This window comes from Branchiostoma lanceolatum, chromosome 4 (genome assembly GCF_035083965.1).
Source record: "Branchiostoma lanceolatum isolate klBraLanc5 chromosome 4, klBraLanc5.hap2, whole genome shotgun sequence".
Classification (NCBI taxonomy): domain Eukaryota; kingdom Metazoa; phylum Chordata; class Leptocardii; order Amphioxiformes; family Branchiostomatidae; genus Branchiostoma; species Branchiostoma lanceolatum.
Genome location: NC_089725.1, coordinates 29589762 through 29616167, shown reverse-complemented (window position 1 = coordinate 29616167; position 26406 = coordinate 29589762). Strand labels below are relative to the sequence as shown.

At 41.0% G+C, this 26406-nt stretch overlaps 1 protein-coding gene across 1 annotated transcript; it reads left to right on the top strand.

Annotated features, from left to right (window-relative positions):
- The first annotated feature begins 21 nt into the window (after positions 1-21).
- Positions 22-26047, top strand: LOC136433943 (D-aminoacyl-tRNA deacylase-like). Its single transcript, XM_066426552.1, has 6 exons — positions 22-181; positions 873-963; positions 2271-2373; positions 5708-5840; positions 13325-13413; positions 25101-26047. The coding sequence occupies exons 1-6, from the start codon at positions 139-141 to the stop codon at positions 25230-25232; spliced, it is 591 nt and encodes a 196-aa protein (XP_066282649.1). The 5' UTR covers positions 22-138; the 3' UTR covers positions 25233-26047.
- The last annotated feature ends 359 nt before the right edge of the window (positions 26048-26406 follow it).

Sequence of the window (26406 nt, the reverse complement as noted above, 5' to 3'; positions counted from 1 at the left end):
GTGCTGACGTCACGACGTGACCCCATCGTGAACCAAAATGGCCGCCGCGTGCTGAGTTTTAGGGGGATCGCGTGATTCCGGCGTGTTTACCGCACTACGGGGATTTTATTTGGCAAGTCTACACACACCTCGCCAATCATGAGGGCCGTTGTCCAACGTGTCATGCAGGCTAGCGTTTCAGGTAACGTGGGTGACCGCATGCACGACCGGTTTTACACAGAACGTGCAACGGTCCATGTTGTTCTTTTGGCCGCGCGCCAAACGGAAGAAGTGGGCTGAGTCAGGTCAGGCATGGGCATGCCTGCTATGCCAGCCCTTCCCGCGTCACCCCATGGTCTTGTGATGTTGGCATCCGAGTGTGCATCATATATAGCGTCAGAGCTCTATGTATAACTGTTAGCGATGCTGCCAAAAATGTCAAAAGTCGGAAGCGAACGTGGGCTGGAGCGCGCGCTCGGCCTTGGCCTTGGGTTACGCTAACGCGTCTGCTACCGGTAATACATGCGCAGTTCACTGTGTTTCTAGCATAGTCAGGAACAAGGATTTCGTAGAGAAGAACGTAAGACTCGTCACTGTCAGCGCGTGTGCCGTAAAAACAAAAATAGCATGTTGGCAACACAATTAAGGTCACCACCTCTAAGATACTCCTGGGTATGCAAATGAGCTCTTATTTTAGACAAAGTATTCACTAATACTAGTAATAGATGAATGATTGATAATAAATGATAATTAATGCTGATTGTTTATAAAGATAACTAAAGTCGAAACCAGTTGAATTCCGTCTCAGCGCTGTCATTGTCCCAGAGCTACAAGAGATGAATGCTGATAGTTTACGACTTTACGTCATTTGTCTGTTTCTTTCTTTCATGAAGTTGGAGATGAGTTGGTCAGCTCCATCGGGCGGGGCCTCTGTGTGCTGATTGGTGTCTCCAGGGACGACACGCCAAAGGACATGGAGTATATGTAAGGATCTCTTTGATTAGGCCACACTGACTAGAGTGTATGGCATGACATGCTATGGACATGCCAAAGCTAACAAGTAGAGTAGAGAAGATTCTTACTAATCTTAGGCCACGTAGGAATTTAGCATGATTTCAATCGCCCTTCTAGTCGACAGCCGCCTGTAACTGCTAGCCGGGGAGGGGACAGAACCCCCCAGACAGCTGGAGTTTGCGTTATGTGGGACATTACGTCTTCCAAAAAATTGCTTACAAAAGAGAAGTCAAACCCTTCACTAGTCACTAGTTATAGACAATTACGTTTGTATAGTCTAGTCTAGTCTAGTCTCTTTCATATCTATTTTTTACCCTGTTACGTGTATTCTATGTATGTTGTGTGCAATTAGCCTTCGGGCAGGAATTTGCTATAAACTTATTATTATACAGACTAGTAGGAATTTGGGTTTCAATTTACTGTCATTCTGAAGCAAGCACCCAAAAAAAAGATGGGCGATAAAAACAGAAGATACCAATATTTTGAAGGTACTGATACATATATATGGATACGCCAAAACGGATGAGTAGAGTACATTCTTCAGCCATGTAGGAATTTGGGTTTCCAGTTTGGGCCACGCTTCAATTTACTGTCATTTTTAAGCAAGCACCAAAAAAAAGATGGGCAATAAAAACAGACGATACCAAAATTTTGAAACTACTGATTCAGGTATATATATGATTAGGAATGTCTTAGAATGTTTGAACACACAGAACGTCGTATAAAAACAATAAATTCTTAAAAATTAATCCTGCTCCAGAATATTCAAAATATTTGCTCATCTTTTTTTTTCTTCAATTTTACAATTTAGTCATAGTCACAAAAGTGTTCCTGTAGTTTGAAAGGGCATGATTTTTTTTAATTGAAGAAGATTGATGCACACATGGTTGTGATCCACAAAATTAAGTCAGTATGGCCTTATTTGAACTGTGGTCTTGTTCAGTAAGTACAAAATGTTGCTTGTGAAAGCAAGGTCTTGCCTAAGAAATAGAAAGGAGACGTGTAAGATCATGATTGAAATTGCACACAACGTAACAACAGTATTTTTTACTTTTTATTGAGAGACTAAGAATAGACTGGAGTCAGTCAAGGGAGGGTTTCCTCCTTAGAAGTGATAGCACCTTGGAATAATGACTGTTTTATGGTTGACCTTTCCTTGTTGTTTAGGTTGTTTCCTTGTTGTTTAGGTGCCTGATATACACGTATACACGTAGTGTTCATTGATGTTAGATAAAGCATAGAATGTTTCAAGTGATTACTGTTTTGCTTTGCTGCAGAGTCCGAAAGATTCTAAACTTGAGGGTGTTTGATGATGACCAGGAGAAGAGATGGGCTCACAGCGTCAAAGACAAGAACTACGAAATCCTGTGTGTGAGTCAGGTGAGTTCACTTTTATTTGTTCCCAGATGTTTGTTTCAACCTTTGTTTTTATGAGAATTTCAAGTAATAAGGCTGACAAGTTTACCCATAGCTTATCAAGAGTTTGATACATCTGACAAAAATTTGGTACAGCATCTTTTGTCTAGCAGTATTCTGCAATACTGACAATAGCTGCCAGGTGGCTCTTCTAACTAAGTAGTTACTAGTAGTCAGCAAAGAAGATTACAGTACGAAAAGTTGCCAGTTGCTTAACTTTGTATGCTACATGACAATTCTATCACTGTAATAATGGTTAACTGCTATAACTAGGGATGTGTACTGGTACTGTGAAGCCATGAAGATGAATTTTTGTCAAATCTTTATTTGACAACTTTCAGGTAGTAACAATTGTAAACAAAACTTTTGTGACACATAATGCACAAGTCAGACTCTTTTTTATACAGCTGGTATACTGAGCCCTACTTTAGTAGTGTGAGTGACTTTATGTATTTGTGAAAGATGTGAATGCATTAGACAGGCAGGATGAGTACAATTCTTAATACATGTACATTGTATTGTAAATGGTGCATTTCTGAGCTGTTGGCACTTTGTTCTGATTCGTGTTTAATCAGAGACTCATTACCTCCTTGAAAAAAGGCAGTAATGTTTTTGGTGTGTATGTCTGTTTGTGTTTCTGGGAAATTCTGGGTATTTGTGGTCAGCATAAAATCATTTATTCAGCAGTATTCTGCAATATTGTCACTAGCTGCCAGGTGGCTCTGCTAACTAAGTAGTTAGTCAGCAGGGAAAATCACAGCATGAAAAGTTGCCAGTTGCTTAACTTAACCCTGCAGACTACATGGCAAAGGTATGGCAGCAGATAACTGCCGTGTGTGGAATTCATACAAACAGAATAAAACGTTGGATGATACAGTCCTTTGTTGTACATCCACCAGAAGTATTTTAATGAATATCAAAGTTTTTTTCACAACGAAGGTTCGGTGACTGTCTGTCACCTTCTTCAGGGCAATAATGACTGCGGTTCACTTTGCACTGCAGCTAGGTGTTACTGCCGGCTCCTCCCTGCTAACAGTCCTGTCCCAAATGTAAACTTTGTTATTCAGTCATTCACCAACCTGATGAAATTATTCAAGGCAATAGGTAGTTTACCTGGGTATATTTCGATAGCCCTACTACCAGTACCATCCTCAGGTCAATAATGACTGGATCTAGATCAGAAAATCTGCTTCGGTCATTAACAGTGATGAGCGGTTACAAGCTACATATGTAAGTCACGTTTGGGACTGCAACCTTCCTACTGCAGGCCCACCTAACAGTGGGAAGTAGAAACAGTCAGTATCACCCTGAGGATTAGGTCACAAGTAGAAGAACTGCTGTAACATTTGCAGGTAAAATACATGTGCCTCTGATTGAGTAACAGAGAATTGCAATGAGGTATTTAGAACAGGCTACACAAGTCGCCTTCTTGTTGGTACCAAAACATCAGCATTTTTCTAAATAAGAACAAAAATTAAGCAACAAATCCGATACCCAAGAAATTAAGCTGGTGTGGCCTACATGTAATTGGTGAGAAGTTGTGGGAATCCTTAAGAGGGTCTCTACCTGACTGACTGCATAATTGCATGCATGGCAGGTGGAGTATGCAGGGGGAGTCTGTTAGCCTGCAGTGTTAACATGTCAAGTACATGTTGCGTAACTACAGAGAGCCAATTAAATTACCGTAAATTCATCTACCTTTGCGGTGGATTTATTTCGTGTTGGGAGGTTTTTGCAGTGTTTTGAATTCAGATTTGCAACAGTTCTATAGTACAGTAGTGACACATGTTCCAGGTGTCTTGAATTTGAAGTGGAGAGGTCATTGTGATAACTGCAAGAATAAAACCATTGAAGTGCACAAGGCCAGTAGTAAAATGTTCTGGCACCCGGGATTTGAACCCGCACCAAGCCCGGGCCACCAGCCATGACCCCAACGCACTAACCACTAGGCTAAAAGGTCCAGACCCTTTAGACTGGTCAGTTGGTGGCACTTGAACCCCATGGTTACACCGTAGCGAGAGTTTCAAGATTTACAGTTACTGAGTACAACGATCATCGGAAGACAGTCCCTGTTTGTAGGTCTCCATCTTGGGACTGGCAATGATTGGCAATCATGTGCACAGTTTGTCCTCGTATGAAGCCGTTGTGTAACCGTAATCACAGGGCAGTTTGGTTCAAGATGTGTCCACAGTTCTGTTTTAATCATTTCACGTCGTACACAATGTCATAAGAGTGAAACACTGGCAGTGATCTTGTAGTCATGTGTAATTATCTTATCCTGGAGTGAACTTGTTGTGTAACTGTAATCACCCGCTGGGCAGTTCAGTTTGACTTGTGAACGCTTCTGTTTTAATCATTTCCCGTCATACACCGTGTCATAAGAGAGAAACACTGGCAGTGATATGTACCAGTAGTCATAAGGTCTAGTCTCTCTTATCCTGGCGTGAACCCGTTGTGTAACTGTAATCTCAGGGCAGTCCAGTTCGAGACGTGTGAACGCTTCTGCTTTAATCATTTCACGTCGCACATGAGAGAAGAACCTAGCACCTAGTCCAAAGTTGAACTATAATTGCCAATACAAAAAATTGGACTCACCCAAAGTCCTGTGCGTCGGCAATTACAGTCCAACTTTGATCCGGAATGATTTCTACCAATGCAGATGAACTCTCAAGGAGGAACATCACCTGTTTTGAAGGTTAAAGATGCCAGAAGGGGTTTCTTCAACTCTTAATGATCTGCGTGTATCGGTCGAGGCATCATTAGTCAAACATGAAGTACTCTCAGACTACCAGTATGTCACCTACACATGAAGGGAGACGTTAAGCATTGTAACAAATTGAAGTACGTGACCAGTTTACTGAGGGTGTGTGAGGACAACTACATGTACATGTAGGTCTGTTATACATGACTTTTGTAGCATCGTGTGGTGCAATCGGTAGGGTGTTTTGCCCAGAACCGAGAGGTCCCGCATTCGAAACCGCTGCTATGCCCCGATGTTGTGCCCTTGGGAAAAGGCACTTTACACGACTTTCCTCACTCCACCCAGGTGTGAATGGGTACCTGACTTAGGTTGGGGAAGGTCGTATTGAGGTCACCTGCTGGCGCCGAATGGCAGCCTCCCGGACCCTTGCACAGTTCCACAAAGTGCAAGTGTGGAGCAAATATGTATCTGTTGTATATTATGCGATTGTAAACCCTGCAGCAATTCAGTACTGGCTGCCATTGCACTGGTAATTTCTGACCAATAAGCCATTATTATCATAACAGAATTCTTATTTGCTGTTCCATTTGCCCACAGTTTACCCTGTACTGTGTGCTGAAGGGAAACAAGCCCGACTTCCACCAGTCCATGGCAGCTGAACAGTCCCAGGCCTTCTACGAAGAGTTCTTACAGCAGATGAGGAAAGCATACCAACCCGACAAAATAAAAGGTACTGTAATTCACTCTATCTTCACGGTAGCAAAATTTCATGTTGTCAGGGAAATGGACATTTTAACTGAACTTTAACTTGACGGTGGTGGCAAGTGATTTACAGATAAGTGAACTTAAAGTTACAGTCTGTGAAAGAAACAATAATTACTGTAACAGTTCTCACTAGTACTGTTAATGCAGTTAAGTTCGCGACTGGTTTTGATCACTCAATAGGGCAAAAATAGAGTGTTTTTAAGTTCGTTTGAGACAATAGTAGACAAGGGGATAGGAGGGCAAAACATTTTGCGGTGATTTTAAGTTCGCGGCAAACAGCTTACTGCAAAAAACGTAAACATTTCTGCATTAATTGTACAAACACGACAAACTGAAAGGTACTTGTAGACCTGCTGCGATATTAACACGTTGTCAACACAAAGTGAGTAAGTCTGAAAAGTGAATGCCTTAAGCACACTGACACTTAAGTACTGGTGCAAACTGGTCAAGTAGGTATGCATGTACATGTAGAGTGCTAAAATCGTTGTCAATTGTTCACCTTTAACACGGATGTCAATCGGGGTATTTAGCATGTCAATCACGTCAAAATCATTGAAGCCAGATAAAAGTTGCAAGCAAGTCAACTATTTGTTCCTGGGTGGGTACCTGGTGCCTGGTACCTGGTACCCTGGAAAAATTGTAATGGATTAATGCATTCATCATTTTGGATGGTGACGTAATGCTGGCGACCCCGTCAGGGAGCTTCTGGCGTTAGCCCCAAGCATCAAATCTCTGCACATAAAAGAACCCAACACATTTTATCGTGGAGAGTAGGGGTGACCTGGTGTGCTTGGCAAAAAAATGTGAGCCATAGCCAAGCTGCTTTACACTACTAGCTGCTTTATTCTTGAAAAATCATAGTGCTTCATTTCAAATAATTGACAAAAGAACAAGATGAAGAAGTTAGCAGATGTACATGGTCTATATCAAACTTGGCCAAAATATGTGAGCCGTAGCAAAGCTGCATTGCACTACACTAGCTACATGAACCCGTTCATTGAGGATGACTGATTAACCTTAGCCCTAGATTTCTATTTCGTCATCTGCATAGCAAGCCCATTCCCACCTCCGCGTGTCCTTTGATTTAATCAGGGCTCGATATAGCGGGTGCATGTGCACCTGTGTGCACCCAAAATTGGAGCTGAACACCTAATTTTTGACTGTGGGTGCACCAGTGCACCTAGATATTTTTGTAGGCTACAGGGTAAAGGCACCATTGTACACTAAGTATGCAGAATATTCTTGAAATGTAAGTATCAGAAATAGCAATACAGTATAACCTTTTGTGATTTATCACTTGTTTGAAATTTTAAAGTTTGCTATAGAATTACAGATTGAAGTTCTAAAGAGCCTTTAACTTTTCAAATTGTAATTATGTTTTGCTGACATTCAAATTTATTCTACGTGGTGCACCCAAAATTCTCTCTGTGCACCTAATTTTTTGGGTTGGGTGCACCAGTGCACCTATTTTCCAAAAATGAATTTCGAGCCCAGCTTTGTCAAAATGATGGAACGGTCATTATGTTCATCTGTCATTAGCAGCAAGTACATTGTAGCTGCCCTATTTTCTGAGCAAACTTGTCATACATTTTCACCCCGCAGGGATCAAGATTATCATTTTCTGTGTTCTGTGGGTAAAACTCTGAGCCAGGGATTCGCTGTCCCACAAATTTAGGTCCAGCCAGAGGATTCCTGGCTGAAAAGAAAAGTCCTTTCAGCAGATTTCTTAGACCTGTACATCGGACTCAATTTCAGCTACCTCATCCCACACCCATGACCAGAATTGTATGCCTCAGAAAAGACTGAAGTACGAATCTCTCTTACACTTTTGGTGTTGCTGTACACCTAGTGGCACATAGGTCGGTAAGTTTCCTTGCTGTTTCTATCATTTTACAGGGAGGGTTTGCTAGCCCTTCCCCTATAAGTTAAACCTCCCCTAACACGGTGACATATTACGTTATTGTGGTGAGTTGTCTTTGTTCGGCTGATAGTTTATTCCATAGTGATGGCCCCTGGTACTGTAAGCCCTTAAAATTTAAGGGCTTACTAGTACAGTACCAGGGGCCATCACTATGGAATTAGATATGTTCACTATACTTTTGAATTCTGACATGTTCACTCCCTGAAAGTGCACTGAACTGAACCAAGCATAATCCCTGCCCTCAGTCTCTGTATTCAAGTTTGATACTTCAGTTGAACAGTCTCTGACGAATGATAGCGGATGCTGTCTGAAACGTCTGACTGTTTCAAAATTTTATCCAGTTGCTTGATCGAGTAACTATTTTTGGCATATTTCAGTTAACGTGTATTTTTTTTCAGTCCTAGAACCAACCAATTGAATTTCTGGTGGCCTCACATTTTGTACATTGGCTTGTCAGTTACAAGTACACACATTGTACATCAGTTGTTCAGCATGCGTCTTTGCAATTTGTTGAGATTACCCATGTGTTATTCCATAATGTCATTGAATCTAATGGGAATTGAGGGCTACCGGCATTAGTCGGAGCACCCCCATGAAGTATCATCAGCAATATAAATGCTATAATGATAAGCATGATTCGTGACTTCAACCCACGCATCTAAAGTCCTTTCATTACTTGGATCATACATAACAAGCAGGGGAAAGTCATGCAAACGCACTTGTTATGTCTAGAGGAGGACATGCAAGACTTTTCTTGACTGCCTGGTTGAGAAGAACCCTTGTTTTTATTACTTATCCAGGGGTGCCTACCCATAAATTTACAGGGAGTATACTTAATTAGCATTGTCACGGAATACAGTGCTATCTTATTTGTACACATTGGGCAACTTTATGGGTATACTTAACAATTTCACTAATAAGGTTGTTAAGTATAGCTGTAGAATTGCTAAGTCCTATTGGAAATCAACAAATTGTTGTGGTGGTTACCCAGATGCTTTGAAGATTTAGATAAATGAATAAATGCATGTATTAGATAGATAGATATACATACCCATAAGTGCATTATCTATCGAAATGAATTTGTACTGTATTTGGTCAAATTGCTCAGTATTTCATAAATTGCTTGTCACAAAGATGTACTAATGAAATTGAACTGTTTTCAGTAAAGTTCCTGAGTGCATGAACACTTACATTGTATTTGTAGGCTCCCTGGTTGACAATCCATGAATGTTGCTGTGAAGTTTTAGCCCACATAAGGAAGGTAAATAAACCAAGTTCATGCACATAATTGTTATTTGCATTAAAAAAATATGTGTACATATTCATTTCTTCTTTTGTCGAGAATAGTATTTTGACACTAATGATGTCAACGCTGAGTAGAGGTTCACTGCATAGCTAGACGGCCTGGCACCTAAATATACGACCTGTGCCAAGCAGATACACAACTATCATACACATAAGAAATATAACTTCATAAAACGTAAAAAAATTGGGTCTTTAAGTGTTTGTTGAGAAGAAAACCGACCAAAGAAAACAACGTAAACATCGCTGCCATCTGGTGACGTTGCTTTCCCGCCATTTTTTGGGCCGCGATGGTTTCGGACGGCGATTCAACGCATAGCTTTGTAACGCTCTAACATGAGATTGGTACCGTCTATGAAAAGGAAACTGAATACAGAGATGGCGAAGATATTTCCCAATAAGCAGACGGGTCGCACTCAAGACGTACGTCGGGCCGCACGCACAGTGCGTAGAAGCCTACATGTATTTCCTGTGGAAACATGAGCTGGGATGCGCTAGATATAGCCCTTCTCACATGACGTGAGAAGTGCACACAGTCAAAATTTTCCGGTCAAAAGAAAGCTAGAATATAGTAGAATTCAAGCCTTATTTACATTTCCCTAACTTCATCACCAACTTCCGAAGAGAGCAAAATTACCAAAGCGTAATAAGATAGGCACACTATCTGGCGTAGCACTAAATCAGAAGGTACATTCGTGAAAACGTCTCACAGCGTTTGCCGCTTGTAACGCGGAGCGTGAAGGGCCCATGAACAGTATGAATACATTTCTTGTCCATGTATGTTCTTTAGATGAATGTGTTCAAAATTCATTCATTAAAACATGACCATTCTCTGGCAACCAGCAATGGAGCGCCGTGAGTTCGAGCGCAAAAAAAAAATAAACATGTTTGGGCACCCCCCGTTAACACTAATTTTACATCATCATGATTATCCACTTGCATGTTTGCAGAAAGTTTTTATCAATATTGGACGTAAAATTCCTTACAATTTTGCTGGTATGAATAGAAGGAAAGTTCTGCAAATCCTTTTAAGTTCACATGGTTTTTATTTCACGCTAAAGGCAAAATCGAATGTTCGCGGCGGTTTTAAGTTTGCGGCAGCGCTTTAGTCACATACTGCTACAGTATTGGACGAAAATGTTCGCGGCGGCTCTAAGTTTGCAGTGAAACGGTCGCCGACAAAAAACGCAAACATAAAACCAGCGCAAACATTTCTGCATTTACAGTATTTTGAGCCCTGCCACTGTATATAGCTATACAGAATGGATAAAGAATGCAATTAAGCAACAGGCGTGGGCTTCCATCTCTCTAGGACTGCCTTCCAGTCAGAATTTCAATTTGGAGACCTGTATAGAATGTCAGAGACACAGACATTATCATGCCGCTGTCGGCCTGGGGTCGCACTTAAGGTTTTATTCCATCGTTCCCCGGAGGAAAGGATAGATAACAACGAGAGAATCAGGTTGGCCTCATTAGGAACTGACCTTTCACGGCCGGAGCGAACAAAAAGGGCTCTAAGACTTCACTTTTTCTAGAACTTAGATTTGATTTGTAAGGGTGAAATCCTCTGAGTACCAAAAAACTGCTGCAAGCATGCAAAAAAAATATGCCTTTATGATGAAATCCATGAGGTTAGGAAGGTTGAACAAATTACTGAACACACAGAATATGGTGTAGCAAACAGTGAATTCTATATTTTGGGCGTATCTTACTACCTGGATATCTAACCTTCATCAACGTAGTGAATTCTATATTTTTGTTCTTCCACATTTTTTTTCCTTTGACTTTGGAACACTTTGCTGAGGACTCTAAATACATTTTTTGCTTAGTTGTTCTGATACACATGGCAAAAAAGTATGATAGGAAAAGGGGCATTCTACAACATTAGTATTCATTTTCTGATATTTTTTCACAATTCACCGCACACATTCTCATTTTGCAGTTTCTTTGCACAATTTACAGTTTGGTCAAAACTCTTTTTCAGGGCTGTCGACAGGAAAAAAATTACCTTGTCCGTCCCAAAATCTGAACTTTATGACATGAAAGTGAGTGAGACGGAAAAAAATTAAGCTGGAGACACCCCTGCTTTTTTTGTTTGGAAACGAATGAAATCAAAGTCCTCTCTATATTCAAGTCAGTGTGGGCTTAGTAGATTCTGAAGTTGAAGGACTTCTGTTATGGGAAGCATGCCAAAACTGTAAAAGAGGGAATTTATTTTCAGATCAGTTTGAAGAACGGTTGAGAGAGGGAGAGGAGTCGTGCAGGAGGTTGTTTCGTTAGTAGATAGACGTACTAGACGACTTGACCTTTGATAGCGGGAGTGAACAAAAACACTTTTTCTAGAAGTTGAAGGACTTGCTGCTGTATCAAAGGAAGCATGCCTGAACTCTTAAAAGAAAACTCAGGAATTAGTTTTGAAGTCAATTTGAAGAAAGGTTGAGAGAGGGAGAGGAGTCGTGCAGGAGGTTGTTTCGTTAGTAGGTAGAGTCTGACGTACTAGACGACCTGACCTTTGACAGCGGGAGTGAACAAAAACACGTTTTCTAGAAGTTGAAGGACTTGTTGTTGTATTAAAGGAAGCATGCCTGAACTATAGAAAGAGAACTCAGGAATTAGCTTTCAGATCAGTTTGAAGAAAGTTTGTGAGAGGGAGAGGAATTGTGCAGACATGACATTTGACAGCGGGAGTGAACAAAAAGGTGGATCAATTTTTCTAGAAGTTGAAGGACTTGCTGCTGTGTTAAAGGAAGCATGCCTAAACTACATGTATAGAAAGAGAACTCAGACATTAGTTTGTTTCAGATCAACCAAGGAAGGTTGAGAGAGGGAGAGGAATTGTGCAGAAGGTTGACTTAGTAGGTAGAGCACATGACTTTTGACAGCGGGAGTGAACGAGAAAGGGTGGTTCAATTTTCAACAAGTTGAAGGACTTGCTGTAACAGTTGTATTAGGGACTTGGAAAGCATGCCAAGACTCTAGACTAAAAAGAGATTAGTTTTAGAAATTAGTTTTAAGATCAGTTTGAAGAAAGGTGGTAGGTAGGGGACCTGATCTTTAACAGCTGGAGTGAATCGAAGGGTGGTCCAATTTTCCTAGAAGTTGAAGGACTTGCTGTTGTATAAATGGCTTGAGCAGCATGCCTGGACTCTGAAAAGAGAACTCAGGAATTAGTTTTCAAATCTATTTGAAGAAAGATTGAAGAGAGGGAGAGGAGCTATGCAGAAGGTTAGTCGGTAGAGCACATGACCTTTGACAGCGTGAGTGAACCTAAGAGTGGTTAAATTTTCCTAGAAGTTGAAGGACGTGCTGTTGTATCAAAGGAAGCAAGCCTGAACTCCTAAACTCAGGAATTTCTTTTCAGATCAGTTTAAAGAAAGGTTGACAGAGGGAGAGGAATTGTGCAGAAGGTTGACTTTATTAGTAGGTAGAGCACTTGACCTTTGACAGCGGGAGTGAACAAAAGGGTGGTTCAATTTTTCTAGAAGTTGAAGAACTTGCTGTTGTATTAAGGGCTTGGGAAGCATACCAAAACTCTAGACTAAAAAGAGATTAGTTTTAGAAATTAGTTTTAAGATCAGTTTGAAGAAAGGTGGTAGGTAGAGGACCTGATCTTTAACAGCGGGAGTGAACCTAAGAGTGGTTCAATTTTTCTACAAGTTGAAGGACTTGCTGTTGCATAAAGGGCTTGGAAAGCATGCCAAAACTGTAAAAAGGGAACTCAGTCATTAGTTTTCACTTCAGTTTGAAGACAGTGGGAGAGAGAGAGAGGTATGAATAGTGGTATTTTCCACTGTGTACATTCAAACTTGTCCACAGTGACCACTCAAAGGTGAGGACTTGGGGAAGTGGCCACAGTAGACAGGTGGTAGCTATGGACAGGATTCTAAAGTCTGGGTCAATGGGAAAAAGGAACCTAAAGGGACCAGCAAAATTGGCCAGATGAGGTCCTTAGGCAAAGGTGGTCACTGGTACAGTTTGGACTAATTGTTATCAATATTGCTTTATCCAGTTTTCGAAGTTGCTAAAAAATGAAGATGCTGATACCTGTTATTAAACCGGTTTTGACTTTATTCCTCTTTTCAAGTATAACAGAGAGTCGGACCACTCCTCCTTACACCATGTATATGCTAGTGTGTCAGGTAGTAGTGATTTGTTTCAAAACATTCCACCGATGTTTGTGCAGATTCTGTACATCGTAATAAAGCTTTTTTCCACCTATTTTGCAGATGGTAGGTTTGGAGCCTACATGCAGGTCAGTATACAGAACGACGGGCCAGTCACAATACAACTGGAGTCTCCTGTACAACAACAAAAGGTAAGACAAGTCAAAACTACCCTGGTAGCCATCCATTCTAGCTCAAATATGATCCTTTGATTGCTTCCATGACAAGTAGTCTTGCACCCATCTCTTTTGTTCTTATCTATTTCATTTATGAATATTTGTCAGAAGCAGTGTAATGCACATTTCCACTTCTGCAGATACAGAAACCATTAAATAATAAGTGTAACAGTGATCAAACTGCCAAGTGCCTGTTTGAACCCTGTTACCATGCTGTTACAGAGGAATGTGCAACTTTGAGCCAATCAGGGATCTGGCTTATATTGTTCGTCAATATTCAGATGTCAATCAATCCTCTATTGAATTGTGCCAGACTAGTTGGCAGGGAAGCGATCAGAGGAGCAAACCAGAGCTACAGTAGGATGAATTCCAGGCAAATCAAAACATTCTTGTTGTCATGGTAATGTGTTGTTTACCATTCTTGTTGTCATGGTAATGTCTTGTTTACCATAAGTCACCTGTTATCTGTGAAAAGCTCTACAACATGCAGTAGACAAGTCAAAACCACCCTGGTATCCATCCATTCTAGTTCACATAAGCTACTTTGATTGCTTCCATGTAGAAAAGTCTGGCAGCCATATCCATACAAATCGATGTCCCTGTAGCTCAACTGGTAGCAGTCTCACACCAGAGGTTCTGGTTCCAATTAGTTGGTAACTCTAAGTCACCTTTTATCCGTGAAAAGCTCTACAACATGCAGTAGGATGATGTCCTTGGTGCTGAATTGTTGGTGGTGGTGACAGATCAAAGACTTCTTCCCTGTGGATAGAAATGTAAACTATCATTCTGTTTTGGAAATGTCTTTTAGTTTGCATCCTCTAGTATGATAACCACAGGCCTAGCCTACATCTCTCCATACATTCTCCCATGTCAATGTTCTGTGATTACAAATTATATTATTGCTTAAGCACACTTTATAATGGCAGAAGATGAGGGCTCCTTGAGGAAATAATGTTCAGATGCGAGATGCATTTCTTGAGGGCAGGTGTCACTTCTTCCCCGGGAAATACACCCTGATTTATGGAAGCAATCGCTTTCTATTTCCCATGAGGAGGGGAAGATGGTCTGAGATTGTCCTAATGATGTTACACGCACCGTAATTGAATGTACATGAAGAAGGGCACTTTTCATTTGGTGTCATGAGAATTACAGACTACAGTTATGTATTACACTTATGTAAGTCTTCACAGACATTATTCAGCATTAGTGGCAATTTTAGTGAAGCCTGTTTCAACTTTGCATCCAGCGCGCTGATCATTGATACTTTTTAGTGCTTGCATATCATTAACAGAATCAAAAACAAGCCTTTGCAGAAGGCAATAGTCATGATCAGTAGATTCCCAGGTATTCCCTTCCATAGCTTGGTACTTCACCCTTCAGGGTTTTTACCTTGTCTGTGTGTATGTCGTGTGTTTGTGTGAGTGTTTTTGTGTGTGTGTTTTCTATGAATGCAGCATTGCTATCCTCAGTCCTACTATTATTGTCTAGGGGATTGGAAGGTCAGCAAAACAGTATGGGTAAGGTTATGGGTGTCTCCATCTCTAATTGCTACGTTTTCGTACACACTTTACTCGGAGAAAGATTCTTAAAACACAACCAAATCTTCCTTTTTACGCAGCCAACGTTTCTGCAGCTTTCTCAGCTGCCTTCCTCGGAGCCTAATGATATCTGCTGCATTAACGTGTTCTTGTGTTCTCCATCTGACCTTGTCTGGTAATGCTTGATTGATGGTCTCCCCCAACCCAAAGCCTCACTCACTTATATGTGTATGCCTTCAGGCATTACTGTCAGTATTCATCTGCACACAAAGTGGTGTGGCAGTGTTTCATGATCTACATATAGATATCTTGTGTCCTTTCTAATGGGCAAGATTGTCTCAAATAACCGACAGAATGAAATGATACATGACGGTTGTTTTTTTGTAGTTCGGAATGTCTGTGCTTCTGGCAATGTTTTAAGATCTATATACAGATACATAAATGTACCTTGTGTACTTTCTAATGGACAAAATTGTCTCAAATAACCGACAGAATGAAATGATATATGACAGTTGTTTTTTTGTAGTTCCAAATGTCAGTGCTTCTGGCAATGTTTTAAGATGTACACACAGATACATAAATGTGTACTTTCTAATGGGCAAGATAGTCTCAAATAACCCACTGAAATACTGGTGATAAAAGCCATATCGTGGTGACTCCATTAAATGTATTCCTATAAAATGGTTGCTTTAAATTTGTGAAATGTCTACCTTTTTATTGGCAGAATTGTCTCAAATAATATGCTGAAATAGGCATATCACTGCGACTCCATTATATTTATTGTTGTAAAACCGTTGTTTTGTAATTTCAGATGTCAGTGTTTTAGCAATGTTTTAAGATCTACATATGCATGTCGTGTCCACTTTTTTATGCATTTCAAGATTGTCTCCAATGACCCACTGAAATAGACATATCGCTGTGACTCCATTAGATTTATTTTTGTGGAACTGTTTTTTGTAATTTCAGATGTCAGTGTTCTGGCAATGTTTTAAGATCTACATATGCATGTCGTGTCTCCTTTTATGTTGGCAACAGATTGTCTCGAATAACCCACTGAAATAGACATATTGCTGTGAAACTCATTTTTGTAAAACGGTTCTTGTTCAAGATGTCAGTCTTCTATACATATTAAATGTGTCTCCTTTTATATGGGCAAGATTGCCATTAATAACCCACTGAAATAGACATATTGCTATGACTCCATTAAATCTATTTTTGTAAAACGGTTGTTTTGCAGTCCCAGATGTCAGACTCAAAGCAATCAGGCCGTTTGTGTGATGGCCTGCCTATTTCTGTACCTTCCTGATACGTTTATGTATGTTTTGCCTTTCCTGCAGTGTTATGTAGGTCACGCCCTAGCGTATGTATGTAACTTGTCAGTGTATCTGGTTCAGCTGATTAAATCAACACAGTTCACGTCTTACATTGATGCTGTCTATAGAGCCATGCCAATTTAATTTCCTGCCTCTCGAATCAGTGAGCAATAACATGATGGCAATTTAGATGACAATTGATGTGTTGCTTATAACAAATATGCTATAACAATTTGTAGCACATGTTCTCTACAAGCTAAGAATGATAGAAACTTACATGTACATGTACATGTATATATGTATACACTACATCGTCATGTATTACTAAGCAATGTCCCAGAGCACTGAAACATTTCATCTGGTTTTATGGCATCTTTGTCCATTTTTTTTGTCTATATTTCATACAAGGCCATAATTATATACCTTTCTTTCATCCAAGCAAAAGAATAACAGGAAAACATATACACCATCCAGTTGTTTTACAGGAAGAAAATCAAACTAGAATCGCCAAGTACTGTCCTACTGTTTCCTGAGCAAGGCTGTCCCTGACATTTTTGTCTATCGCAGTTGTATCTAACTGAGAGCTGGAGGCGTGATGGGCAAAACTAAGGGGTATATGGGGGCATTCTAATCCAGGAAAGCTTTGAAATTGCAACCTCCAGAAACACTTTTTCATACATGTACATTCCCAGAAACAAATTTGGTAATTTTCGTTGTTAAGTCTGTCATTTCAAGCTTATGAAAATGTATTTTCATCATTTCATGCCATGGTTTTTTCGACTGACAAAGTGACATTTTTGTCGGCCCCAAAAAGCAAATATTCCATCCCGGGAGGGAGGGTCGGGTCCTGGAGACAGCCCCGCTTCCGACTCAGAGATCAGAGGTACTTCCTGTGCCATTACTCAGTGCTCTAATCTGATGAATGAGAGGTGATGAGAGAGCTTGGTCATCCTCTTGCTGTTTCATCTCGATGCTGCCTCCAGGCGACATCGTGACAGAATTTTCCCCTAAAGTGCCCTAATTGTAGCAATTGAACCAGATGGAACAATCACATGGACAAACATTAAAGAAGGTCCAAGCTTTGATTGAGGTGGAAGTGATTAATGTGATGTGAAGCGAATCTTTATGATTTTAGGTGGGAGAACAGTTTTTTTTCTCATTATGTAATTTACTTCAGTCAGATGAGCTTTCATGCTGATTTTGAATTGTTAGTGTTTTGAGTCATTTTGAGTTACAATGTACATTGTATTTGTATAACTTATAACTCTTAATGTAATTGATGGTTACTACCTTATGCTAAATTAGTGTGAAGGTATATGATTTGTAAAGCTTATGTTAATGTATTTTTTTTGTATCCTGATGCTTTGGTTTTGTGAAGGGCTCCCATGGAAATCAGTTATTGTAACTGGAGGCACAACACACACTCTGGAGGTGTTGGCCTTGTAAAGGATGCATCGATCCTGTTGCCAACACCTCTCAGATTTCATTCTGTGAAGTTAAATAAATAAATAGATAAATAAATAAATAAACACTAAAGATTGATAAATAGAAAAACGCAAAATAGATAAAATCTGTTTTACCATCTTCTAGACATTCAACTTCAACCTATATCTTGTTATACAAGCTGGTTGTGATGTGAGAGCCACATATATATTCTCTGACCCCGTTCTGGGGATGGACATACAAAATAAGCTTGGCCATATTTGATATGGAACGCGGCAGCAATCAGAAGACAGTGCAGGTCTGCTAAAAAAGCCATAAAAAACACCAGCCACACCCCAAAGGTCTGCAAAGGAGCCACATACATGTAGTATCCCATATCAGCATACAGTCATGTACCTCCTGTGGACACAATGTGCTTGGGACGGCATTGCATGTTTTCCCTTGACAATGCACTGACTGGTGGTTCAAGTAATTGAAGTTAATAATAATAGAAAGACTTATTCAATGATTAAACTGGTATTAGCTCTCAGTGGTCATTGTTTTTTGATTAGTGAATCAATAGCTGAGTGTGTAAAACTTTCTTCTCATAATTCTCTGTCAATTTCTGGCTTGTTTTATTAGACGGATGGTGTAACCAGCATTATAAGCTGTACTTCCTGTCATTTGTAACTTGTTGGCTACAACATTAGCGTAGTCCCCATCTTTTCTTTTGTGTTGCTGCTGTCGTGACATGGCTTCCCTTGAAAATTCTTCTAATTGGCAGTTGAAGCAATTTTGGGCTTATTCTATTAGACGGATGGTGTAACCAGAGTTAAAAGCTGTACTTCCTGTCATTTGTGCTGCGATGGCTACGACATTAACGTTGTCCCCTTCATCTGTTCTTTGTGTTGCTGCTGTCGTGACATGGCTTCCCTTGAAAATTCTTCTAATTGGCCAGTCGAAGCGATTTTTGGCTTGTTTTATTAGACGTCTGGCGTAACAGCATTAAGTTGTTCTTGTTGTTTGTTTCTGTTGTGTCGGCTAAACATAGTCCCCTTCATTTTTCTCTTTCCTTCGTGTTGCTGTTGTCGTGACATGGCTTCCCTTGAAACTGCACTAATTGGGACTTGAAGCAGCTGAAACAAGCGGGAATTGGCAGACAATACAGTAGCTTTGATCCTCAGGGATTTGAAAGCTTCCTTCAGGCCTAGTTTTCTTTGTTCTCAGATTTGTTTTCTTTCATCTCATCTCTGGTCTATGCCTTAGTCTAACTATTTGACCGTTGAGGCACTATAGAAGATCTGGCAATCAGTCTTCTCCAACCTTCTCAGTTTTCTGTTCTTTTCAATGTTTTACCATCTTTTCCGTTTCATATTTATTTATGCATTTATTTCCTGTCATTTTTATCCTATTCCTCTTTCTTCTTTCCTGGACGGTTCCTTGCATGCTAGTTTTGGCAGTCCCAATGAACGTGACATATGGCCGAACCACTTCAGTTCTATTTTCTTTACTGTGGTTTGGAGGTCTTTGTACAGACCAATGTTTTTCAAAACCCATTTTTTCACTGATTTGAGAAAAGAATCAGGTGTACTAGTTACCACCCGAAAATGCTTGTATTTTGGCCATAACAGTTGAAGAACTTTTTAAGCCATTGTCTTCCCAGTTGATATAGTTTTTAGGTTTATCAATGCATTTCATTTAAAGATTATTTTCAAACGATAACGAGCCAGTCATGTTGACTTTGTGTGGCTGTAGCACTTGGGTTTGTCACAGGAGGTAGGTTTCATTTTACCAGTCTCCGTTATTTTTCCTGCACAAATCCAAGAAATAGAATTTGTAGAATCTATGAAGCAAACAAGTTAATGTAATTTTGCATATAGCTAGGACTATTAGCCTGAATACTATTAGAGGAAATATCATCAGATAACGGATTTTGTTCTTGATTTTACTTCATCTCAATTTTGGGTTTGTTTGTAAAAAGATAGTGTCCCGCTTGATTTAATTTGATACTGAGTACAGTCATAATGGTGACAAATTTTCTGCCACCTTTGATGTGAGATAAGTACTGTAATACGGTAACAAGTGTGATTCGTGACTTCAGCCCTGGAGCCAGCCAGCCATAGAGCCAAATTGAATTCTTCTTAAAGGCCAGTTCAGTCCCTCTTATTTTTGCCGATTTCTACAACATTTTTCGAATTGATGGAGAGGTTTGGTAGAGACTTCTTTAATGTGAGATAAGTACTGTAATGTCAAGACTTAGACAGTTAAGTAAATAAATAAATAGATAAAGTGTTGTTTTTTTTAAATTCAATTACAAGTGTGGTTTGTGACTGCTGCCTAGTCTCTACCAGACTAACTATGCTGGCTAATGGGGAGAATAATTTGCCATGGGAGTTGGCTATCGAAGGAGTTGACCGGAGGGGGAATGTTAACCTTACTGTGGACTGACTCTCCTGGCCAATTATTCCTTTTTTTGCCGAATTTTACAGTCCGTACCCCCGTAGGAAGACCTGGTGGAGGCTACCTGCTGCCCATGGATCCAAGCTCCTTACATTACCACAGTCCTGCACGACAAACCAACCTTTGCCAAGCTGGCCTCACGCCGGCAACGACCTTCGGCTAAATTTCTTGATCACAAGAAGGTCACCGAATTTTAGAATTGCCAGAGAGTCAAGCATATTTCTCACCTGAAAATCTGCCCTGTCACATTAGACAGGACCCGCACAGTGATCAAGAGGACGCTGGCTGTCTTCCGGCCAAAGGTGTCCCTTTGAGCTTGCAGACCTGTCGGTTGAGCTATTACACTGATGTGTGATGCCAGCTTATCTGCATCTACATTGCGTTTCACCCAAATAACCCCTTCAGGGGCAAAGTAGGGGGGGAGTTGAGGTCCCAGGCTAAGGCGGGCAGGCCTCCAGCCTGGCACGGAATGAATCAACAGTGGGAGTATTCCACTGTGGGATAGTACGGGGAAAGAAAGAGTGTTTATATGTGTCGGTTCTTGCGTGGATGGTGTAAAACTTGAGGTCGTGGCTCCCCCGGGTGCACCCCTGGGCTGGTTTCAGGAAACTGTAAGTGTCTATATTAACATATAGATATTATCTGTATCTGTATAGCCGGTATATCCGCCCTTCGGTGTAACACACCAGCTTTGCAGGCATGCAGAGCAGTAGCAGCTGGTTGTATTACACTGAACGACCTATCTCACAGTCATTCACACCTAATCTTTGCAGATCTGATTGCAAGCGTTCTTTGAAGCCATCTAATGGGAATGCTTGTAGTTGTACAGTATTTGATGACGAGGAGTTCCATTCTATAATGGTCCTCGAAAAATACGAATTTTTGAACATATCAATCCTAGGTTGGTAACTCTGGTACTCAAAGGCATGACTAGTTCCTGTCCTTTTCTGAGTTGGTATTAGATACTTACCGGTATGGGTCTTTACGTATTCTTGTCGAAAATGTCCTGTTGAGCTTTCAGACCTGTTGGGCGGGCTACTTTCCTGCTGTATGACGCCAGCTTAATGTCATGATGAAAGAGTATAAGATAGAGATAGATGGAGACATGGTAGAGAACACTATCCATCATTCCTTCTCTTCTTTTGAAGGCGAGTGATCCATGTCACTTTCGGGCCCACACTTGCAAAGTTCCATTCAATCTTTATCAAAACAACTCGCAGACAAACTGACTATGAAGTGTGTTGTTCTGACAAAATGGTAAATAAGCTCTTATCCATTATCCACTTAAAGTTTATTCATCTATTTATTTATTAATTGCACTTCTCCAAAACTGGAAGGCATGGCGGAACAGGTGTACCCCCACAGAGGTCACCTTTTGAAGAGTTGCAAGTGACATCCACTCTGATAAATCTGCCACTGCCCTAAGACCACCATGTAAAAATCGGTGTCATCAAAGCAATCCTCGGGGATTACCGATGCTGCCTGTTCACAGAGGCAGCTCTTAGGGTACACAGCTGAGTTATTGGAGCCGTTTGTCCTGAAGTAAAGTACAAGCATGGGGTGTCCCTGTGGTGTAGTGGTCTGCGCCTTCTGCCTCTCACCACATCTGGTTCAAATTACTTGGACCAGAAGGACTGGGGTTCAAGCCCCAGGTAGGACACCTCTGGACAAGAGGTGCATTGAGTCATACCAAAGACTCTATAAAAATGGTACATACTTCTGAAACAGTATGGAACTTAAACACACTTCACTGCCAGTGGACTAGCCCCCTGCTACAGTGATTGCACCACAGTGTGGCCCGGGGCTATGAAACGCCCTATACATCAATAATGGTGTGGGAGGATTTTAACTTAACTTAAAGTACAAGATAACAAAGTACAAGCATATAAACGATTTACAACTTGTACAGTTGCTTGATTCATTTTGTATGTTGTAACATTCTACCTGGATGTCTAACCTTCATCCACATATCAGGTTTGAGTTGGGACTAAGGAGCTTTCCTAAAACCGGTGTGAATGCATCTGTCTGGATGATAAATCGGTTTTAAATCGACTCTGTGGAAAATCCCATTTGAATGTTGTGAATGTGGAAGGGGTCTCAGTTGAGTGCCCAGACTGCATACAAAACACATCTCAGGGCTCGAAATGCTGGGTGCATGTGCACAAACTGGAGCTGTGCACTTTAATTCTGAGCTGGCGTTTCTGCCAGAGGAGCGTCCTCCCGTCAAATGACGGCCTCGTCTGGCCTGGGACGGCCTGAACGTAGGCAGAGATGCCATCCACTCTATTTTACCGAGCAGTTGGTAGAAAATCGAGAAATTTGTTCCAGCATTTTGTGTTTCAACTGAACCACTCGGCAGACTTGTTAAGTCTGAATTATGATGGTATGTACATTCTTATGCTCACACATTACACAAGGATTAAGACAGTTGTCATGTTTTAAGATATACAGTACATATAATTTTTTTATATCCTCCCACACCATAAGGTGTATAGGGCGGTGCACATCTCCGTTTCATAGCCCTGGGCCACACTGTGGTGCAATCACTGCAGCAGGGGGCTAGTCCGCTGGCACATACCGGGTGCATATAATAACCCTGCAGTTTCGAGTCCTGCATCGCTTTGCGCTGTCCTTATCAGTACATCTGGTCCTGACGGAGCCTTCCTGCTGACCTTCAGGAGGTCGTGGCTGTTTCCATGAATATCCTCTTATTGCATACAGACTGGTTACTGTGGATTTAACTAAATGTATTCTTATGCATTTATCAGCATCTTCACAACTTCAAGGACAGGAATGGGCTTGGCCTTCCAATACATAATGTACTGTTCCTAAGGTCTGACTTTGTTACTGTTTCCGTGAATACCCTCCTGTGGATTTGTCTTCTGTAATACGAGTAAATGTATTCTTATGCATTTATCAGCATGTTCACAACTTCAAGGAAAGGAATGGGCTTGGCCTTCCAATACAAGATGTACTGTTCCTAATGTCTGATGTCGTTACTGTTTCCGTGAATACCCTCCAGTTGCATACAGACTGGTTACTGTGGATTTGTCCTCGTATGCGTAAATGTATTCTCATGCATTCTTCAGCATTTTCACAACTTCAAGGAAAGGAATGGTCTCAGCCTTCCAATAAATAACGTACTGTTTCTATGGTCTGAGGTCGCTACTGTTTCCGTGAATACCCTCCTGTGGATTTGTCTTCTTACGTGTAAATGTATCCTTATGCATTTATCAGCATTTTCACAACTTCAAGGAAAGGAATGGGCTCTGCCTTCCAATACACCATGTATACTGTTCCTAAGGTCTGATGTTGTTACTGTTTCCGTGAATACCCTTCTGCTGCATACAGACTGGTTACTGTGGATTTGTCTTCTTATGTGTAAAATAAAATTCCTGATGTCTATGATTCTGTTTCTTCGCATTATGACACAGCACCGTTGACTTTGATCTGATATTCTGATGACGCAGGCCTTATGAATGATTTTGAGGACAGGCAATGATTTCCCGTTTACTGCCAGCCAGACATCAATCGATTGTTGGACTTACCTCTACCCTTTGAGTTTCTTGACAAGTTAATGTATTTTTATGCATCTATCAGCAATTTTTTTCATAACTTCAAGGGAAGGAATGGGCTCGGCCTTCCAATAGATAGTGTATACTGTTCCTAAGGTCTAAGGTCGTTATTGTTTTCCTGCATTTAAGTTTGTGTGGTTTTAATTTCGCGTGAGGGAGAAAATGGAGTGTTCGCGGTGGTTTTAAGTTCGCGTTTGAAACAATAGTAGCGCAACAGAAACACAGGCAGAAATGTTCGCGGTGGTCTTAAGTTTGCGGTTTTAAAACCACTGCGAACATATCTGCATTTACTATACATGTATCCTTCTGTAGCATATAGACTCTGAATACTGTGGATTTGTCTTCTTATCTCATCTATCCATTGAAGTCAGTCTATCTATTTCACCATTGAGGCACGACGGAAGATCTGACAACCAGCTTTCTCCATTCTTCTCGGTTTTCTGTTCTTATAATGTTTCCCTTATATATCAGGTGTCAAGCCAGTTCATTGCCTGATGTTATCCTCCCATCTTTTCCGTTGCCTGCCCCTCTTTCTTCTTCCCTGGACTGTTCCTTACATGATTTGTGGTGGCTAGTCCAGATGACTGTGAAGCGATGTGTATTCTCATGTGTAAACTTAAGGCATTTATCAGACGTTTTCATGACTTCAAATGAAGGAGAGGGATGGGCTCCGCCTTCCTATAGATACCGTACCGTAGACTAAATGGATTAACAACCCGCTGCCCATGGAGCCTCAAAGATGCAGTGGGACTTTTGCCCTTTCCTTTTACAACTTCAAACAGCCGCATCGGACAGGCCTGTCGGATCTAAAGGGCGCCGGCGGCACAGAGAATAGCTTCAACTTGAACATGATTCATAAGACGTCAGATGCAGTCAAGCCTTAATACACAGCGTGGTCAAGAAGCAGCCTTATCTCCCTTATACAAACTGCACTCCTACTCTACCTTATCTCTTATATAAGACACACAAATTGCCAACGCGGGGCACGCAAGTGAATAGTGTGTACATTGTGCATTTTAAAAGCAGCCCGGAGGCTGCTGATTCAGTCTCAAACAGCCCAGTTTGTTGAGGTTAACATAACGGAATGATGGGTTAAGGATTCCTGAATGGATCAATGGTCGCTGTGCATGGAGGCATTGTTCAATCCTTCTTGTTACATCAGCAGGGCTGGAAATGCCACCTGCATGGGCAGGTTAATGCTGGTGAATTTGGAGCTGTGCAGGTGTTTCTGATGTCTATCTGCACTGGTTCATGTACTGGGTGCTGGTATACAGAGAGAAGTATTTCAAGCCCTGATTGTATCCATGTCTTCTAGCTAACGTATGGTGTCTGTTTATCTCTACCCTTTGCTGCAGAACAAGCAGGAGAAGGCCAAGGTCGCCCGGCAACAGAAGTGGGACAAGAAAGCGGGAGCCAACGCAGCTGAGGAGCCGACTGAGGACAAGATGGAGCAAGTGACCGAACAGATGTCACAGACTTCAACATGACGTCTGTCTTGTTGTAGAGAAAAGGGCTGAAGAGTTTCTGCTGTCATTAACATAATGTCTACCTCGTCATATAGATGAGCTGAGATATGTGAAATATCCACAACTATGGGAAAAGATGCATCATAGAGCCAACATATATTGGAGCAAGTGACAGAACAGTTGTCACAGACATCGACATGAGGTCCGCCTTGTTGCAGAGTAAAAGGCTGAGAATTTTCGTAATCATCAACGTAATGTTTAACTCATCATAGATGAACTGGGATGCGGGAGATATCCATAACCATGGAAAAATATGTAGGCAAATAGTAAGGACAACCTCAAGCCAACCGCACACACTCACACCACATCTTCAGAAAAGACGCTGTAGCCATAAGTTCCCATTTAGAACTTTATTCAAGCCCACATCCAGACTAGTTTCGCCAGTGTGGCTTTGTCGATGGTCTGGGGCTGAATAAGCCCAAGTACAACTTGTCCTGTCTTTTATGGAAAATATTTTATGGAAAAACATGTATCAGAAACACACATTGGACAGAATGTAATGTTAAGTACCCAACGAAAACTGGGTTACAGCAACTCCAAACAAACCTTAAGTGTGTTTGTCATATGTGAGGACCACTCAAAAGCTACTGTGCTGTTTTGACACCTTGAAGGTGTGGAAGCTCTACCTTCAGTTTTAAATGTTTTGTCTCATATGGACCAAATCATCTAATACAAAAGAAAAGAAATATTGGGCATTTGACCTTTGAGAACTGTATTTATGGTCAGTTTTATTAGCATAGTGCAATGATACTTTGAATACAAAGGAGATGAGAAACCATTTCAACCTTTGTTTATTTGTTGGTTTGACTAACATGCAGTCAAGACTGGCCAGCTAGCCACAAGCTATTATCATGGGCTAGCCTTGGAGTTCACCAGAATGGACAGCGCACACCAGGATGAACCTCTATTCTTATTGTGTGGTGGGTTCTTTAATGTGCTTGGGATGTGGCTCTCCTCAAACACATGACCTCTGACTATCCAAGGAACCTACTACAATGTACAATGTACATAGTCATTTTCACCTGAGACAAGTGAGGAAACTCGTGTTACATGTAGATACCTTCCCAACGTGCACAACATTAGAGCCTGTCTGAGGTTTGAACCCAGGACCTTTAGACTCTGAATCTAACACTAA